Source organism: Callithrix jacchus, chromosome 6 (genome assembly GCF_049354715.1).
Source record: "Callithrix jacchus isolate 240 chromosome 6, calJac240_pri, whole genome shotgun sequence".
NCBI lineage: Eukaryota > Metazoa > Chordata > Mammalia > Primates > Cebidae > Callithrix > Callithrix jacchus.
Window position 1 is genome coordinate 24,198,411 of NC_133507.1, and position 20,977 is coordinate 24,219,387.

The 20,977-nt window shown below is 48.2% G+C and overlaps 1 protein-coding gene across 5 annotated transcripts in view; it reads right to left on the reverse strand.

Annotated features, from left to right (window-relative positions):
- HOMER2 (homer scaffold protein 2) overlaps positions 1 to 20,977 on the reverse strand; it is a 103,713-nt gene that overhangs the window by 77,693 nt on the left and 5,043 nt on the right. For 2 of the 5 annotated variants that reach the window (XM_078326893.1, XM_035303942.3), the window contains exon 1: positions 9,913 to 10,028. The exons of the other annotated variants lie outside the window; for them this stretch is intronic. In XM_078326893.1, the coding sequence (XP_078183019.1) occupies positions 9,913 to 9,986 (74 nt within the window). In that variant the 5' untranslated portion in view covers positions 9,987 to 10,028. Of the gene's footprint in view, positions 1 to 9,912; positions 10,029 to 20,977 lie in introns of those variants that run through there. 5 annotated transcript variants of the gene reach the window in all.

Here is a 20,977-nt window from a genome sequence, read left to right on the forward strand (position 1 = left end):
ACCTAAGCCCGACGTGATGCTCCAGGGTCCCTTTACTTTGTTCCACTGTGCACAACATAAGTTACTTCCCACTCCTTTGTTCTACTCACTCTTCTCCCAGACCACATCAGCCCTTTGCCTCTCCCGCTACACTATGTTTAGGCTGAAGCCCTTGAGGTGCTCAGCCAGTCTTGGGGTAAACAGGTTCATCCTTATCCATCTCTTACCAAAGCTGTCATCTCAGGCCTTAAGGAATGATTCAGAAATCCCAATCCTGCGCATCAGTAGGCTCTCCACAGCCTTTCCCAAAGTCTCATTCGGCAGAAAGCCCAAAAATACTCCCTAAGCTCCCCAAACCTTCAGGTTCCAGCCCAACATTTCATAGCCCCTGAAGGTGCCTCTTAGGCCTGTTTAGACCATGTTCACCAACCGGCAATTGAGTCAGCAAGATGGGGCAGCAGGCAGCACCTGGTGCTTCAACTGCCAGCCCCCTGGGTGGCCACACAGAACCTCCGTGTGGTCCCCCAGTTCTCTCTGTAGCCACGAGTTACCACAACAGGTCTCTTCCTCCAATGATAGCAGCCTGAACTGCCTAGGACCATGTATGTCAATTTCAGAGGGTGATATACATGAAATAAAGATTATAGATGAGCTGGAGTTAATTTGCACTACCTTGGGGAATCCCCTTTCAAGTTCCTTGTCCACATTCAGCCCCCAGAAATGTTAAGACAAACTTCCGTTTGGCTGTGTATCCCTTAAGAGTTTCTTCTTCCTTTGACCTCCTCTAGCCCACATCTCAAATGACCCACCACCCTCTCAAATGTCACTTCCTCAGGGAAGCCTTTCCAGCCCCTCCATGCCAGGTTGGATACCTATTATTTGCTTTCACGGCACCCTGTAATTCTCCTTCAGAACATTTTCACAGCTGGACCACTAGGCTCCTCACTGATCCTTCCAGATAATTCTCTTCCTCCTCCCTAAAATTCCCCAGCCCTGAATCTCCTGTCATCAGACTCTGTCAACCACCAACCCCTGTGACACTTCCCCTCATTTCTCAGTGATTTTAGATCCCATCACAGTCCCTCTCTCCTACACTAATCTTGTCTTGATTCTTAGTGATTGGATACAAAGATGGTCCTTCCAGCAGGGCTCAGCTCTTGACCTTCTATTCTCTCCTCTCTCCAACTTCCTGTCGTAACCCTTCATTACCAGTTAGTCCTATCCATCTATAATCTTCATGTCACGTATCTCCTTCACTGACCCTGACACATATTGTCCTAGTCCACCTGGGCTGCTATCACAAAATACAAGAGGCTAGGTAGAGCTTATAAACAACAGAAACTTATTTCTCACAGTTCTGATGGTTGGGAAGTCCAAGGTCAAGGTGCCAGTAGATCTGCTGAGAATACAGTGGTTTTTTTTCTTTCCTTTTTTTTTGAGATGGAGTCTGATTGTGTCTCCCAGGCTGGAATGCAGTGGAGCAACCTTGGCTCATTGCAACCTCTGCCTCCTGGGTTCAAGCGATTCTCCTGCCTCAGCCTCCCAAGTAGCTGGGATTACAGGCACACATCACCACACCCAGCTAATTTCTGGATTTTTAGTAGAGACGGGGTTTCACTATATTGGCCAGGCTGGTGGTTTCGAACTTCTGACATTGTGATCTGCCTGCCTTGGCCTCCCTAAGTGCTGGCATTACAGGTGTAAACTACTGTGCCCAGCCTTCTTTTCTTTCTTTTTTTTTTTTTAACATGGAGTCTTGCTCTGTCACCAGGCTAGAGTGCAATGGCACAGCTCGGCTCACTGCAACCTCCCCCTCCCAGGTTAAAGCTATCCTCCTGCCTCAGTCTCCCGAGAACTGGGACTACAGGCGTACACCACCATGCCTGGCTAATTTTTGTATCTTTAGTAGAGATGGGGTTTCACCATGTTGGCCAGGAAGACCTCGATCTCTTGACCTCGTGATCTACCCAACTCCGCCTCCCAAAGTGCTGGGATTACAGGCGTGAGCCACTGTGGAGAGCACACTTTCTGACTCACAGATGGCACAGTCTCACTGTATCCTCATGTGATGGAAGCAGCAAGGCAGCTCTCTCAGGCCTCTTTTATAAGGAACGTGCTATAGTTGGAGTGCCTTTCCCCTCGAAAACTCATGTTGAAATTTAATTTCAGACCAGGTGGGGTGGCTCACACCTGTAATCCCAGCACTTTAGGAGGTCAAGGCAGACGGATTACGTGAAGTCAGGAGTTCAAGACCAGCCTGACCCATCTCTACTAAATACAAAAAATTAGCCAGGCTTGGTAGCACATACCTATGATCTCAGCTACTTGGGAGGCTGAAGCAGGAGAGTCACTTGAACATGGGAGGTGGATTTTGCAGTGAGCGGAGACTGTGTCATTGCACTCTCCAGCCTGGGCAAGAAGAGCAAAAACTCTGTCTTAATGATTAAAAAAAAAAAAAAGTGCACTGCTGCACTGCTGGGCCAGGTGTGGTAGCTCATGCCTGTAATCCCAGCACTTTGGGAAGATGAGGTGGGAGGATCATGAGGTCAGGAGTTCAAGACCAGCCTGACCAGCACGATGAAACCCCCATCTCTACTAAAAAATACAAAAAATGAGCCATGTGTGGTGGTATGCATCTGTAATCCCAGCTACTTGGGAGGCTGAGGCAGAACTTCTTGAACCTGGGAGGCGGAAGCTGTGGTGAGCCAAGATGGTGCCACTGCACTCCAGCCCTCCAGCCTGGGCAACAAGACTGCGTCTCAAAAAAAAAAAAAAAAAAGTGCATTGCTGGGCTACTTCTGCCCCTCCACTGCTACATGACTGTTCCTGTGAGATGACTGCGGCCCCAGCCCATGTCTGTACCCTCCCAACCACTATAGTACTGGCAGTGGTTTCTCTGCCAGAAATGTACTGCTGGGCTAAAGACCAGCCAGAAGTGTACTACTTGGCTAAATCTACTCTGTGCAAGGGTAACCTCCACCTGGACTGCTTGGATGCAGCTCTCTTCCCACTGGTGGCCACTGCAACACAGGTGACCTAAATAAAGCTGTTGATTCCAATAAGCCCAAGCACAAAACATCAGAAGCCCTTAGAACGTGAGAGGTCTGAGCACATAGACTGCTTTCTGCTTCCGCCATGCAAATATTCAATCGCATGGCTGTAGGGGGAAATGGATTTTACCTGTTACCAGGAACAGTTCCAGAGACTACCTAAAACTTCTCCTTCTAAAAACGGATTACCTACTCCAGCTCTCTTTTGGTTAGAAAACAAAAACAAATAAAAACAGATTACCTAGAAGACCACAGCCATGGATAACCAGAAATAAACACGTACCAAGATCCCACCTAGGTTCAGATCATAGCTTTAGTCTGTAACTCCCTCACCAAGCTGCATCCATTTTTCACTAGGTTAGTTTAGCCTTCAATGGGTTGACTTGCTCCAAGAAAAAGGGCATATAAATCAAATAGCTGATTTTTGTAAGATGCGTAAAGAACCAAATTTCGTTTCTTCAAAGTCAGTCTCACCTCTCACCTAGGATGGAGGAGCTTGAAACTCCTGACTTTTATGGAGATAAAGTGCTGTTTGATTGAGAAACTAGTTCTGAAACCCTCATCACAGAAGCACCTTCCCTCTCATATTCCCAACAGATGAATCCTTGTGTTACAGCCAGGAGAGCCCCAGCTAAAACAAAACAGCTGCAACAACTGGCCAAAAACAAACAAAACAAAGCTGTCATGCACTGTTTGAGACAATCAACAACGCGAACGAGCATCTGAAGTGTGAACATTGCTGGATAGGGAAAAGGTTCTGAGTCAAGGCCAAAAAGAGGGTGAACAATGTAGGCCTTGGAGAGCTTACAACCCTGCTGTGTGTCAACATTAGCATCAATACAACTGATCACAGACCCAGCCTAACAGACTCAACTTATTTGAGACTTCCATTCCTACCATGTAATCTGAATAATGCCTTCATAGAAGTGATTGTAACATACAATCCAACAGGATCAAAGAACTAAGTCATTCTTCTGATAACCTCTGCTGAAACCTGAGAAAAGGGGCCAGGGAGAAGCTGGGAGACAGATGGATTAGAAAGGGAAGACAAGGAAAACGGCTCAGCAGGTTCTGGGCAAAAGAAATCTGTAGGAGGCAGGGCACGGTGGCTCACACCTGTAATCCCAGCACTTTGGGAGGCCAACATGGGCAGATCACCTGAGGTCAGAGGTTCGAGACCAGCCTGACTAACATGGTGAAAGCCGTTTCTACTAAAAATACAAAAATTAGATGTGGTGGTGCACACCTGTAATTCCAGCTACTTGGGAGGCTGAGGCAGGAGAATCACTTGAACCCGGGAGGCGAAGGTTGCAGCGAGCCAAGATCACGTCACTGCACTCCAGCCTGGGCGAGAGAGCAAGATTCCATCAAAAAAAAAAAAAAAAAAAAGGGCTCAGCTCCTAGCCTCCCCACTGTTACAGGTGTGCTTAACACAGCTTTTCTGAGGCACATCTCCACTTTTAGTTTCAGATTTCAACTTGTACTTTTAAAATAAAGGTTGTTTTTCTCAAGAAACTACAAAAGTCTCACAAATCGTGACCCTCTGGGCGACTTGCCTCAGGGTTACACAACACACATAACTACCAGCTCCACTCTGTGTCCTGACTGTGTGACTTTAACCAAGTCACTTCACCTCTCTAAACTCTAGTTCATCCATAAAATGTGAAGCTTAAATGAAACACCGTATATAGGGAGTCCATAAGTATTAGTTCCCTTGCCCTGGCAGAACTCACTCTTCCACAGAAACCATGTAAGATACCACAAGGACCTCCTGGCATGACCCGATGTCTGCCCAGCGTGCCACTCTGCAGCCTCAGAGGTAAGCATCCTGCGCAAGCACAGAGTGCACGGACAGCCAGGAAGCAGCTGTGAGATGCCATCATTGCCCCTGAAGGGAGGGCCCTCTGCCAGAAGATAAAGTAGCCTTCTCTTCCCTGCACAGATTCTCCAGAAGTTTCCACCACGTGCACAGAAAAAGCACTGCCAATACTATAGTGGCTGGGAGGATACAGGCTTGGGCCAGGTCCACAGTTATCCTACAGGGACAGTCCCATGGCAGCAGAGGGGCAAATTAAGACCAGCTAAAAATTCACAGGTATGCTACAAACAGCTGACGGAGGCAGCCTCTCAGCAGAAAACTTGCCTTCTGGCTGGGTGTGGTGGCTCACGCCTGTAATCCCAGCACTTTGGGAGGCCGAGGCAGGCAGATCACTTGAGGTCAGGAATTCGAGACCAGCCTGGCCAACAGGTTTAGTAGAAACCTCATCTCTACTAAAAGTGTAAGAGTTAGCTGGGCGTGGTGGCGGGCACCTGTAATCCCAGCTACTCAAAAGGCTGAGGCAGGAGAATCGCTTGAACCCGTGAGGCGGAGGTTGCAGTCAGCCCTGTGCACCTCTGGCCTTGTGCACACCCCACCTGTGAGAGGTGCTCTTGGGCTCCCTCAGATGCCCACACAGAGCCCAGACAGAGCTGCTGCACTCTAGGCTGGGTGACAGAGGGTAAAAACTTGCCTTCTACCACATGCCACCTTCATCCTCTTTTATAACATGTCCAAGGTTATGCCAATTTCACCAAATGCCTAAAAAGCAGTATTTGAAGCTGCACAGATTTTTGCTATGAAGACAACCTCATTCAACACCCACAGAGCTCTCCCTAGAGAGAGAGGCCCCCTGGGGCCACAGTGTGACCAGCCTGGGCTGACACTGCCATTCTAAGTGTACTCCACTTAATTATTTAAGGCATGAGGCATTGTTTCCTTCTCAAGGCAAAGCTTTCAGAACATTTAAAATTCATGGGAGAAGCCAAGGAGCGGCTTTTTTTAGCTCCCTCCGTTGAAGCCAGTGATACTGCTTTCAATCAGGCAGTGGGATTCCAGTTCTAGTTTTTCAGAATATTCCATCCTTGGTGAAGCATGCCTGCTTTAAAAAAAAAAAAAAAAAAAAGGCCAGATGCAGTGGCTCATACCTGTAATCCCAGCACTCTGGGAGGCCGAAGTGGGCGGATCGCAAAGTCAGGAGATTGGGACCATCCTGGCTAACACGGTGAAACCCCATCTCTACTAAAAATACAAACAATTGGCCAGGTGTGATGGCTCACACCTGTAATCCCAGCACTTTGGGAGGCCAAGGAGGGCGGATCAGGATGTCAAGAGATTGAGTCCATCCTGGCCAACACAGTGAAACACAGTCACTACTAAAACACAAAAATTAGTGGGGTGTGGTGGCAAGTGCCTGTAGTCCCATCTACTCTGGAGGCTGAGGCAGGAGAATTGCTTGAACCAGGGAAGCAGAGGTTGCAGTGAGCCGAGATCATGCCACTACACTCTGTCTCAAAAAAAAAACCATTAGCCAGGTGTGGTGGCATGTGCCTGTAGGCCCAGCTATTCAGGAGGCTGAGGCAGGAGAACTGCTTGAACCTGGGAAGCAAGATGGTGCCCCTGTACTCCAACCTGGGCGACAGAGTGAGACTCCAACTAAAAAAAAAAAAAAAAGTGACAAAACAAAAGAAAAAGAGGACACTCTCACCAAGTCAAACTCAATTAATCAGCAGTTCTGTCTCACAGGAGTCACTTTAAATTTACTGAATCTGATTCTGTTGGTGCTAAATAAAGATAGGAGCCCTAACCATCACTAGGAACACACTGGGTGGGGGGAAGACAGGACTCCTTTTATGAAATAAAGCTGTGCTCAAACCCAAGCCTGGAGAGCCTAATTCAGCACTCTTCTCATCCAACTCCATCCACATCATGGAAGAGAACCCAATGCTGGAGCCATCTAGGTGGGCAAATGAGGGCCCAAGCAGGAGAGCTCACCCCCCTGAGTAAGACATGGGGAATAGGGCTGGTTGTGATGGCTCCTGCCTGTAATCCCAGCACTTTGGGAGGCCAAGGTGGGTGGATCACTTGAGGTCAGGAGTTTGAGACCAGCCTGGCCAACATGGAAAAAACCCTGTCTCTACTGAAAATACAAAAATCAGCCAGGCGTGGAGGCATGCACCTGTAATCCCAGCTACTTTGGAGGCTCAGGCAGGAGAATCGCTTGAACCTGGGAGCTGGAGATTGCAGTGAGCTGAGATCTCACCAGTGCACTCCAGCCTGGGCCTGGGCCACACAACAAGACTGTCAAAAAAAAGAAAAAAAAAGATGTGGGGAAGGGCTACCCACACCCCAAGGGCATGCCATAGGGAACAGCATTCTCACACCGCAGAGGTGTAACTGAAGCCCCAAGACAAGCTGAGGGTGCACTCCCTAAGATGGGAGTTAGAATTAATGCGCTGTCTCCAGGAAGGCAGGCAGGCTCCAGAGGCCTCTGCAGCCCAGAGCCGCAGCCCAGAGCCGCACCCCGAGCCTTCACAGGGACCTCATCACTCCTGAAAGGCTTCAAGACACTCTCCCTGAGGATGAGGAAAACCCAGCAACGCCCAAAGCTATTTACTTCTCAGAACAAGAAGGTCTGGACAAAGCTTTCCGAGGCATCACAGGCCCTCTCAGCCCGCCTCCAGCCCTGTGCACACCCCACTTGTGAGAGGTGCTCTTGGGCTCCCTCAGATGCCCACACAGAGCCAAAATTGGGCTCCCTCCCACTGATCTGAGCCCCACCAGGTGGGTCCACACAGAGCAAGCTCCCCACCACAAATGGCAGCTGGTAATCTACAGGGTGGGGGGCAGCTGTCTCCTCCCCGTGCCCTTACTGTCGGCTCAAGTTGTCTCTTCTCTAGGCTAAATATGCCCAAGTCCTTTAAACAGGTGGTGCTAATCTCCTTTAGATCAAGGACCCCTTTGAAAATCTGATAAAAAACTATGGACACCCTTCCCAGATAAGCACATACTTATCTACAACTCTCCATAGGATGGGCGGGGTGTTCAGTGACCCCACATCCCACATTGAGAACCCTTCCTTGAGACAGGGTCTTGCTCTGTCATCCAGGATGGAATGCAGTGGTGACATCACAGCTCACTGTAGCCTCAACCTCCTGGGCTTAAGGTGTCCTCCTGCCTCAGCCTCCTGGGTAGCTGGGACTACAGGTGCATGCCACCATGCCCACCTACTTAAAAAAAAAAAGATTGGTAGAGAAGAGATCTCACTATGTCACCCCAAGCTGATCTTGAACTCTGGCTTCAAGCAATCCTCCCACCTCAGCCTCCCAAAGTGCTAGGTTTATAGGTGTGAGCCACTGCACCTGGCCAAGAACCCCGCCTTCTCACCATCCTCACAGAAGCATGCCTAGACCCCTTCTGCTCTGCGTTTTCTCCTCCAAATGTCCTTCCACACATCTATACTCAGGGGACCTCAGGTGCCCAGAACCAAATGCAGGGTTCTAGATGGGAGCAGGCAGGCCCACAGCCTCCTTTGCTACAGTGCTTTCACACTTCTCTAAGGTCTTCAGAGTTTTAGGTGGCGTCACAGCAACCACACCACCAGGGCTGACTCACGGGGAGCTCACCTTCCACTCGAAATCCCCAAGTCTCTCTCACACTCACAAAAGACCCGCCCAACTCCCCACGCCCAAGACATGACTAGGTGCCATCACTCTACCTCGGGGAGAGGCGGAGACCACACCTTCCCCAACATCCAGCATCACTCAGGGTCCTCCCTGCTCTGGACGTTCCCAAATCAGAACCAGTCCTTCCCACTCACAGCCTCCCACACTCATAGGAAATCCTTCTGGAAATCAGCGGGCCTCAGCATCCCTGACCAGAACACTCCCTTCACCTTTGTGCCTTACTGAAAACCAGCGAGTCCCTGAGGGCAACACTCTCCACCTCCCCTACACATATAGAACAGAAAGGGAGGGGAAAGGGCATCCTGGTGGCCCCATCATGCAGCCCCCTCTGTGCCCTGGAGGCAAGGTCATTCAGTTACCTGCTCCCACACACCTTTGCCTGCCTCCACGTTACTTCTTGCCACCCACCAAGGGCTTCAGCTCCGGGCCCAGCTTCCTCTTCCACCCACCACCTGTCACCATCACCATCCACAGGGATAACCCTCAACACCCTGGACTCAGTTCCTCAGCCTCCTCCACTCCAATGCCTCCTTCACACATTCCTTTAGTGATCCTCACCCACAGCCACACCCTGGAATCATCTGTCACCTTAAGACACGAGCTGCAGGTCCCCTGCTTCCTTCCCGCCCACACCAGCCAACCTCCCAGCTCCTCGCAGAGACCTCAAAGCCACCAACTTCCTTCCCCTCTCCACCAACCACCTCCTGGCCTCCCTTTCTTCCTGGGAGGGCCCATCTCCATCCTACGGTCTCTCATGGTTACCAATCCCCGATGGACCCTGCCCCCTAGCCTGGCTGAACCCAGCCTCACGCCTTCTGCCATCTGCCTCCTCCACGCCCACACCCAAGCCACTGGGCAAGAGCAAAACAGGGTGGACAAGTTTCACTTTAAATTCATGCTCTCTGACCTCAAACTGTCACCTGCAGTGGCCAGTGGGCCTGTGTTTCTCTGGTAGGCTTGCGGCTCACTCCCAGACAACCTCTTCACAGCACCTTCTCCTCCAGCTTCCTACACCCTGTCCCCCGCCCCCGCTCCCGCTCCCCACTGATGACCTGCCTCATATTTCAGATGGAAATGAGGAGCCTCAGATGGGAACTCTGTCTTCCCACCACACCAATCCCTCCTGCATCTCTGTCACGGTGGCCTCCTTCCCTGGTGCTCTGAACAGCAGCCTCTCATCTGCTCAAGGCCTGGGCTCCTCTGCCCCCCAACTTCATACGGGCGGCGCTCCCCTCACAATTCACCTGCTGCATCTCCTGCCTGCAATGCTTCTCTCCACACCTGTGGCCTCTCATGCTATGGTCCAATTTCTCTGCTCCCTTAACAGTCAACTTCTTCAAAAAGTGATCCACACAACCCTGCTCCCCAGCCTCGCACTCACCTTCCAACCCACCTGGCTCCCGGTCCCACCTCAGCGCAGATGGGCCTCAGGTCAGGGGCACCCACAGCTGCCATGCTGTCAGGTCCTGGCCACCTCTCAGCAGCACTCAAATCAATGCCCAAACTCTCCTGATTGGGACACTTTTCCATTGGTTGCCCTGAGGCCACCGCCCCTCACTGGCCACTCCTCTTCTATCTTCTCTGCTGGCTCCTCCTCTCTATGGCCACCTAAAGGATGGCTGCTACAGGCTCAATCCTGAGCCCTCTCCTTCTCTGCCTGCTCCCCCTCCCTGGGTGACCTCACCCAGCCTTCTCCCATCTGACCTCTCAGCTGAGCCCCAGATGCATACGATTACCTGACTCCTCCCCTGCTCCGCCTCCGCCCACCTCCTCAAGCTGAAACTGTTGATACTGAATTTGACTCCCACACCCCATCCTAAATTACTCCTCCTCCAGGCTTCCCCACATCTCCTAGTGGCATAACCCAAAAACCAAAGGGTCTTTATTCCCTCCCTCTCCCTCATCCCTTGTGCCATATCTCACCCATCTGAAAGCTCTCACAAATCCATCTCCAAGCCTTCTATAGAACCACCCACTTCCATCTCCCCTGCGACCTTCTCAGCCTCAGCCAGCAGCTGCTGTGACCTGGAGACCTTCAGTGGGTCTCCTTCCTTCCTTCAACTCTTGTCCCCCTCCACTGCATCCCCCACAGAGCAGCATGTGCTCTTCGTAAATCTGAAGAAGGATCATGCTGCAACCCTACCAAAACCTTTCCATCTTATTCAATCACTCCGCCCATCAGATGAAACTGCCAGCCCATGCCTCAGCTCCATTTTGCCCTCCCATCCGTCTCTCTCCAATCCGAGACAGGGGGCCCTCCCCTGGCTCGCTGCAATCCTGCCCTGCTGGTCTGACTTCAGTCTCTCAAACATTCCAGATCTCTCCTTCCTACTTGCAGTCTTTGCACCTGCTCTTCCCTCCACCTAGAAGGCTCTGCTCCCTTTCTGCTCACACGGTAGCAGCTTAAATGTCACCTCTTCAGAGAGGCATCTCACAACCACACGTTCTAAAGTTGGTATCGGCTCTTGCTTCTTTCCCTCTGCCACTGAGCATGACTGGCAGTTATTTTACTTGTGGATCCATTCACAGGTTGCATTTTCAGGGGAGGGGTCAGGAACAGGTGGAGCTGTCTCCCTCACTAGAATGTAAATTCCACGCAGAGAGGGATCATGTCTCTGCTGCTCACCATTGATTACATGTGCAGATGATAATATTTTTGGTATGTTGGATTAAAATTTTTAATTTCATTTGTTTCTTTTCATTTTTTTTAATGTGAACACTAGAAAACTTAAAATTACATATATGGGTCTCCTATTTCTTTTCTTTTCTTTTTTATTGAGACAGCTCTGTCACCCAGGCTGGACTGCAGTGGTGCAATCTCGGCTCACTGCAACCTCCGCCTCCCAGGTTCAAGCAATCCTTCCACCTCAACCTCCTGAGTAGCTGGGATGGCAGGTGCATGCCACCAGGCCTGGCTAATTTTTGTATTTATTATTATTTTTTTTGTAGAGATGACGTTTCTCCATGTTGTCCAGGCTGGTCTCAAACTCCTGAGCTCACGTGATTCACCTGCCTGGGGCTCCCAAAGTGCTGGAATTACAGTCGTGAGTCACAATGCCCGGCCAGCTCTCCTATTTCTATTAGACAGAGCTGGTCTGGAAGGCAAGGCCACGAGTCCCAGATTATGATAGTATGTTGATATAACTTTACATTAGATGTTTTATGTGATAAACAATATAGAGGGGCCTGGACCAAAAATATTCAGGGTACATACAAGACTGCTGGGCTAGGTGATAGCAGGCTTGAAATATCCAGCTAATGAGGATGAAGTTATGCATCATCTCTACTTAGCTTATGTCAAATACCCATTACATGTGCACATTTGAAGGCCAACATTGGGATGACAGAGGATGTGTTTCAACCTGGTCATACAGCAAATACTCTGCTGGCCCTCCCAACTCAGTGGGTTCCCAGGCCACTGTGAATGACATACAGCCTAGGTATTCTTCTCTGTACAAGACTTACTGCTCTCATCTTCAACTTTCCCCTTCTCGTACTGAGTGCATGAGTCTCACTGACAGAAACTTGGATTTTGTTACGGTTTGGTTTCTCTGACGTTGGGCTGCTGCTGGACCGAGTGGGCTGAGGGACAGTGATGGGCAGAAGCAATCAGCCCACATTCCCTGAGTTCCATGAGACATACGCTAAGTCAGAGAGTGGGGAGGGACACAGATAAGCCGCCCCCACACTGCCTCTGCCCTCCAGGTCAGCACATTAATGTTCGTTCCCTCCAAGAGATTATCTGCTCCCATGGAGCAAGAAAATACACTTCTCACAGAGGTTAATAAACTTACAGATCTCATTACTCAAAGAGGTCATGCTGGTGAGAATTTTAATGCATTTTTTAGAAAAGATCTGGAAGAATTATTAACAACAGAACAATGACTGGCAAATCAGAGAAGTGAGGGCACAGAGGTGACAGAGACAGAACAGGCTCCCCCTCCTCCCACATGGTATGCCCAGAGCTGCGGATGGCAAAGCACTCCACGTCTGATCAGGGTGGCTGTCCCTGGGCAGATCTGGGACTGCCTGCATCTGTTCTTACTCCCTGGGTGCTTGACATGTTGGCATATCATCTACCAGTGGCCACTGGCACCTTTACAAAGTCACCATCTTCAATCTTCAACTGGTCTCTGAAGGCTGTTCCCTAGTCAGTATTTGCCTCAGCTCACTCTGTGCCCCAACCCTATAACCAGCTGCATCAACCCATTTTCCTTTTTGATCTACCCTCCAGTTCTCAGATCAATCTCTTAGCTCTCATGGAGAAGAAAATGCCAGCTCAGCTGGGCTTGGTGGCTCACACCTGTAATCCCAGCACTTTGGGAGGCCGAGGCAGGTGGATCATCTGAGGTCAGGAGTTAGAGACCAGTGAAACCCCATCTCTACTAAATAAATACAAAAAGTAACCGGGCATGGTGGTGTACACCTGCAATCCCAGCTACTTGGGAGGCTGAGACAGGAGAACTGCTGGAACCCAGCGGGTGGAGGTTGCAGTGAGTTGAGATCAAACCACTGCACTCCAGCCTGGGTGACAGAGCAAGACTCTGTTCCCCCACACAAAGAAAAAAGCCAGCCGATCCAGCTGCCACACCCCTCTTCTGGTCACAGCCTCAACATTTCTCTGTGCCTGCACCTTACGTGGCCTCTGAGGACGATGCACATCTTCCTCTAGTTGCCTCCTGCCTCCAACCTCTCATCCTTCTCTAGAATGTTCAATCTCCCCTTTACTTTACCCTCAGACTCCCAACGTCCTCAACTTCTGAAACAAACATCAATGGTCCTTCCACCCTGACTCACTCTCAAGCTACTTTCATCATCAGCTTAGCTAGACTTCTCCACTCGCTCCTCACATACTCACTTAAATCATTCCCCCTGCAATGGATTTGTGTTTTCACACTCGGCTGAGGCTGCTCTAACTCCCTCAGTGCCCTAACACTCCCATTTCCACAGGCAGGAGTACTAAACAGTTTCAGTCCCCTGCCTTCTCTACGCTCTGTGAGGCCTGTGACCCTGTTGAGGATGCTCCCCTTTTCAGCCTCCTCTCCCTGGCTTCTGCAGTCCCTCTCTCCTCCAGCCTTCCTCTGAGTCTCATCACCTCCCCGTCTCATTCACCGGCTTCTTTTCCTTCCCTCCAACTGCAAGCCTTAGCCAGAGGTCCATCTTTGTCCTTCTTGAGTTTCTTTTTCCTTAGGAGGTCAAATCCATCTCAGAGGTGATGGCTCCCAAATCTGTATCTCTGACTCTATCTGAACTGTTGAGTGTTAGAGCTGAATTTCTACTTGCTATGGATAGCCTGGACAAGTGGAAGGTCACCATATCCGCCCAAAACTAAACTCTCATCATATCCCCCAAAATAACTGCATCTCCTCTTGTGTTCCCAAGCTCAGTCAACATCACCACTATCAACCACACAGCCTAGAAACATACACAATAGCAACTCAGCCTCTCCCGTTCTCTCATCCCAACAACCAAAAGTGGAGTCCATCTACCACATGACTCTTATGAGAGTTTTGGCCTCCAGAAAGTGCATCTTAATAACAGGAATTATGGCCAGTCATGATGGCTCACGCCTGTAATCCCAGCATTTTGGGAGGGCAAGGTTGGTGGATCACCTGAGGCTAGGAGTTCAAGACCAGCCTGACCAACATGGTAAAAACCCATCTCTACTAAAAATACAAAAAAAAAAAAAAAAAATTAGCCAGGTGTGTGGTGGTGCATACCTGTAGTCCCAGCTATTTAGGAGGCTGAGGCAGGAGGATCACTTGAACCTGGGAGGTGGAGGTTGCAGTGAGCTGAGACTGCACCACTGCACCGTAGCCTGGGCAATAGAGCAAGACTCTCTCTCAAAAAAAAAAAAGAACATGAATTTTGCTCTCAAATAGGCTCAAGCTTGGTTTCCAACTCTGCCATGTACTGACTGACACCTTTGGTAGGTTACTGAATCTCTCAGGCCCAGTTTCTTCAACTATGAAAATGGGGAGGTTGTTGTAAGAGTTAAATGAGATATTGCATAGTCAGTACTCTGCACAGTGACTCAACCTACCAAGTTCTCATTAAATGGTAGCTTGTATCCTCATTTAGCAACGATGTATGAAAGAACTGCAAGGCGACAGGAGGATTGCTCAGGAGATCAAGACCAGCCTGGGCAACAGAGTACAACCCTATCTCTACAAAACATAAACAATTAGCTGGCCATGGTGGCATGTGCCTGTGGCCCCAGCTACTCAAGAGGTTGAGGTGGATCACTTGTGCCTGGAGGTTGAGGCTGCAGTGAGCTGTGATTACACTGCACTGGAGTGCACTCCCTGAGTGACAGAGCAAGACCCTGTCTCAAAAAAAAAAACGAAACTAAACAAACTCTCATCCCCAGTGAGGAGTCTGGAATCTTCCATATGTTTTTCTCTTTTGCCATATTACATACAATCCTAGACGCTGCCTCAGATCCATTACAGAGCAAGGCAAGGTTTGCATTATATAAATCTGCCGTATCAGCTTTCTCTTTCTATCCCTTCAGTTCTCAACATTTCTTGCCTTGCGTGTGGCCAGTTCCTATGAGGTCTCTTTCCTTCCAGTCTCCATACTACCCCTTCTTACTATCTCTAAAATAATTTTCCTAGCTCGGTATGGTGGCTCACACCTATAATCCCAGCACTTTGGGATGCCAAGGCAGGCAGATCACTTGAGGTTGGGAGTTGAATACCAGCCTGGCCAACATGGTAAAACCCCATCTCTACTAAAAATATAAAAATTAGCCAGGTGTGGTGATGAACACCTGTAATCCCAGCTACTCAGGAGGCTGAGGCACAAGAATCGCTTAAACCAGGAGGCCAAGGCTGCAGTGAGCCGAGATTACACCACTGCACTCTAGCCTGGGTGACAGAATAAGATTCTGTCTCAACAACAACAACAACAAAAATTCCCTAAAACAAGCACTGTTCTTCTTTTCAAAACTGAAAATGTCCCCTTATTGCCTACAGACTAAAGTCCATACAGTATAGTGCATTTCTGCCTCCCACCCCAAGTCACCTCTTCCTCTCCAAGCCCAATGCTTGATGCCCAGGTCAGGCCTCATTCTTTGACACCAGGACAAGCTGCTCCCCTGACCTCTGGCCTCACCCATGGCTGGCTCCCCGCCACTCAGAGGATTAAGTCCCAACACCTTGGCCCAAAGGTCTCCTTCGTGCCGATACCTTCCGAAACCCTTATCCAAATTCACCTTCTACTCCACATTCTTTTCTATCTCCGTGCCTCTTATTAATAGCTAACGTGTGTCAACATTTGTGTTTCATTTAATCCTTACAATAACCCTACAACATTGGTGTAATATTATTATTACTCCCATTATACAGATGAAGAAATGGAAGCTCAAGGAAGGTCAGTACCTTGGTCCGGTCACACAGGCAGTGAATGGTCAGGCAAAGACTGAGTCCAAGGTCCCTGTTCTTGATCTCCATACTTCACTACTTCCCTCGGGGAACACTCTCCACCTAAATGCTCTGTTCCTCACTTTGTCTGCCTGAGACACCCCTCTATCCTTCAAGACTTAACTTGGACGTCACCTCCTTCAGGAAGTCTTCTCTAACTTCTCACAGAGTTAAGCATTTATCCATGTTCATATTTCAATAACAGGCTCATCTCATTGCCTTAGCTACCTGCTCACCAGCCATCTCCCTCAGGAAGGCAGGGACTCTGTCCTATGACCTATCTTCTTGGTGTCTAGCCCAGAGAAGGTACTCAACATTCATGTGATGGTCATTGGCCAAAGGATCAAGAAAGGTGAAAGAGCTGACAAACAGATGAAGGGTGGTCAGAAAGGAATTCAGATCCATATAAGTGGGGATGGGAGTCCAGAGATGTACAGAGACCCTGAACTACTGACTAGTCCATATGGCCCCGGTACAACACACCCTAGTGCCCATCCATTGGGCAGTATTTGCTTGATGTCCAACTCCTCCACTAGCCTGTGAGCATCCCAGAGCCACAGATGTCTATCATTGTGTTCCCAGCACCCATGACAGTGCCTGACACAGGCGGATCACTGTTTGTTGAATGAATGAGTAAATGTGTACACAAATAATCAATGAAGGGTTCCCTGACAGGGGTTCAAGGGTTCCCAAGGGGATTCAAGGATTAGAGGATAGAAGCACATGTCATCCCCAACCACCTAACTCTAGAGGGTGCCCAAAGGGCCAACTTCCCACTCGAAGAAGAAATGATGGCTGTGGTAATGACAATGATAATAAACTTGGCCACCATTTATTGAGTACTTATGTCTCTGGCACTGTGCTAAGTGCTTTACACACATTTTCTATTTAATCACCTCAACCATTTAATAGATGAGGATAGTGAAGCCTAGGGAGATAAACTATCTCATCGAAGCTCACACAGCCAGTGAGGGTTAGGAAGGCCGGGGCTTGAGCTGTATGTGTTTAACCATCCTTCCCAGCCCCACAGCCAGTGGTGCTCCATGACAACACACTCTCCCCCGAGACAGCTGAGCCTCCACTGAGTCTGCACTCAGTCCATTTGAAGGCGTTAGAGAGCTCTTCCTCATAGCCAGTGAGCTGAAATATGACTTGATGCCACCTCCACCGGGAGCTGCTTTGCCTGCTCTCTGGAGCATCGTGGTACAGACTCCATTCCTTTTCCCCAGGAGGACCCTCTCCATCACCAGCTCCCACAGGACACAAACCAAAACAACTCTCCTTTTTCCCCCTTTATCTAAAAACTCCAATTAAAAGCTTTCCCAATTAAAGATCCCAAAAGGATCCAATGCCCAGGCAGTGCGGTCTGCAACATTCCACACTCATCAGGTTCCTGTGGATACCACCCACCCCATAACCAACAGATGAGATTACTCCCAGAGCAAAAGGAGGACTAAAGGCAGATTGGGCTCAGCCAGCCCCTCACTAGTGATCTGGACAAAGATTTCCTCAGGCAGGGCAAAGAGAGGAGCCTCCTGGAGCCCCTGCAAAGCTGGGAGCTGCCCTCACTTCAGCCCTCCTTTGACTGGGAGCCACTTGTGTACTCAAGGGCTGTACCTGGTTGCAAAGCCTTATCCTAAGCTTGTCTGCACAGGGGTGGGGACTCTACCATCTCCTTTTCCTCAGAGGAATAATAATAAGACTATCAACCAGGCTTATGAATAAATTTTTTTTTAAAATCTCTCTAGTCTTTGACAAATGTCTAAATGTGTTCCCCACAAGCGTATTTTTATTCTAACAAGCTAATTTGAAATATAATTTAAATAAATTCTACCAGAATGATACCATATGACTAACAGCACCCCGGTGGCAAAACTACTGGAGTCTTCATCATGCATTCAGAGGCTCCCATCCTGCCGCTCTTCCCACACAAAACGCACCCCACTAGGAAACTGGATCATGATGCCAGCTCTCACCTCCAAACCTATAAATACGACTCGGGGGCAGCCTGTGTGCGCAATACCTAGGTGCAGACACAAAACAAGCAGTGCTTAAAAGACCAGTGGATCAAAACCAATGCAAATTAGAAGCTTTTTGCCCCAATTCCTCACAATGCTTCTTTTTGCTCAATTTATTTTCACCCTGGAGGAAAAAAAACAAAGTCTAACTCTCAACATCTATAAAGTCAGGACTTGGTATACCACAGATTTCCAACATTAAGAAAAAACTCCTTTTCTCTATTGTAAATATGCTATTTGGCTGCTGTTCATGCTTGACAAAGGTGAAGGAAGTTTTTCTTGTCAAATAGAAAAGGGGTCCCTGCCCTCAGCCCCATCCCGTGCACCAAAGGGAAGTTCTTTTTCCAAAGGTTCTAGATGTCTGTGCAGGCTGTGGTGATATTTCAGTAGATTTGCCCAGGGTGTATTATTTAAAAATGTTTTTTTAATTTGCCTTCCTACTAAAGCAGGAAATACAATGTCTTTCCTTTTGTATACAACCCTGCCAACCTGCTCACTGGGGAAATTCTCTTTGAAGGAGAGGTGTGATATATACTAGACAAAGAGCCTCTGAAGCAGAAGGGGTCTTCTAGGTATGGGCATGGGTGCTTTCTGCTTGCAAAGAACCTTCTCATCCAAGTCTTAAAGCAGAATTACTCTGCCCTGATATTTCCAAACCAGGAGAAACAATTTGAGCAGCTGGGTCTCAGTCTACCAACCACCCTTAGCAACAACGATGCATCCTTGATGTTCTTACCAAGATTCACTAAGGAGCAGTGACTCACCCAAATTACACAGGCATTGTAAATTACCCAACGTTAATTGTGATCTTGGTCTCCTCTACCATTTCTTTCCTTCAGTAATTCATTTAAAGCAAACAACTGCTTTAAGAAATTGTTAAAATGTCTTTAAAAAAAAGCCTGTCTTGTTCCAGAAAGGATTTAAATAGGTTTACAAAGATGTATAAGATTTAGCAAAATGACAAATTAGAAGTAGGTGTGAATTTAAATGATGAGGTATTTTTATAGTTATTGGCATGGAAAGATGTCCACTCAAGATATTTTAAGTTGGAAAAATTATGTTACAAAACAGATGTATAAAATGATTGCATTTTGTTAAAAATATACTTGCTCTATGTAGACATACATCTAGACACACACAGACACACATACGTGGGAAAAAGTACAAAGGCAGACATTGAATGCTGATGGAGGTTATCCCTAAGACGTGGGATGACAAGTAATTTTCACTTCCTTCTTTATGCTGTTATTTTTCAGTATAAACATGTAGTTTTTTATAATTAGAAAAAAGCAAAGCTATTTTCCTTTTGTTTAAAAAAAAAAGTGGTAGATTAAAAGGGGTAAAGACAAAACAAGGGTAGGGCCATCACACGGAGCTAGAAATACAGGTAATGGATGAGGTCTGATAAATCTGCTAAGGGTCACCACACATTTAACTCTAAGTTCCTCAGGAGCCATTCCAGAAAAGAAACCTAATAATTTTCACAAATCACTGAGCCTATTAGACAGAAACGAACCATGTGCTCTGCTCAGGGTCCTCCTTCAGGGGACTGTGTGTAAGCAGCAAACCTGCCTTCTCTTTCCTAACAACCCTCGGGCCAGAAACTTCAGGGCCGTTTCCAACAAGAATGATGGTATCTTCCCAAAGTAAAAGTCAATCCAAAGACTGGTCAGGCCATTGCTACCTCCCTGATCTCTTTACCTTCATGCTCCCTCTGGTTCCCTCTGCTCCAGCCACACTAGCTTCCTTACTATTTCTTGAACAAGCCAGGATGCTCCTGCCTCAGGGCCTTTGCACCTGCTGTTCACACCATTCACACTGAATACAGTATTCACACTATTCACACTGCCAGGAATACTTCCCTCATGGCTCATTCTCCTCCTTCTTTCAGCTCTTTAATGTCTCCTTCTCAGTGAAGTCTCCTTCTGGATCCCCATCTAAAAATCTCTATCCTGGGCCGGGCGCGGTGGCTCAAGCCTGTAATCCCAGCACTTTGGGAGGCCGAGGCGGGTGGATTACGAGGTCAAGAGATCGAGACCATCCTGGTCAACATGGTGAAACCCCATCTCTACTGAAAATACCAAAAATTAGCTGGGCATGGTGGCGCATGCCTGTAATCCCAGCTACTCGGGAGGCTGAGGTAGGAGAATTGCCTGAACCCAGGAGGTGGAGGTTGCGGTGAGCCGAGATTTTGCCATCGCACTCCAGCCTGGGTAACAAGAGCAAAACTCTGTCTCAAAAAAAAAAAAAAAAAAAAATCTCTATCCTACTGCAACATCCTCTAGCCCCCTTCCTTATCCTTTATTGCTATCTGCTGAACTGTGTATTTTAGTAAAACAACAACAACAAAGAAAGTCGACCCAAAGAGAATATTCATTCATGTCTATTTACACATTCATTCAATATCTACTTAATTAGTGCCTACTCTATTCCAAATTCTATGTATTTTTCCAGTTCAGACACTAAGGGGGATGACTGTGTAACCATCAGTGCAGCACACCATCTGTCCCCCTAGCAATGTATCACACACAGCATCTTTCCTCAGTCCCCCAAATAGAGGGGCACTGCTCCACCATCACTTCTGACACCCAATGGACTATAACACTGTGTTTACTCTCACAGCATTTCACATATAAAGCGGGTACTTGTGGGTGTAGTTTATCTCCCTTTCTAAAATATAAACTCCACAAGGGCAGGAACTATCTAGTGGGTCTGCTCATCTCCTAATCCCCACAGCACTCACCAACAGCCTTACCAATGTAGGGACTGAATGAACGTTAGAAAGTGAAGTTTAAAAAACCCACAGAACCAAGAGAAGACAAACTCACCTCAACATATCTGAGAGACTGTATCTACTGCAGTCAACTCAAACCCCTAAGAACAGCCCTGTAATTTATTGGAACTACAGAGTCTGGTGCGATTCAGGAGGAATGGAAAATTAAAGAAGGAACAAACATCAAAAGAAAGTTAACTGGTATAGAGTACCTAAGGCAGTCCGTGGTGT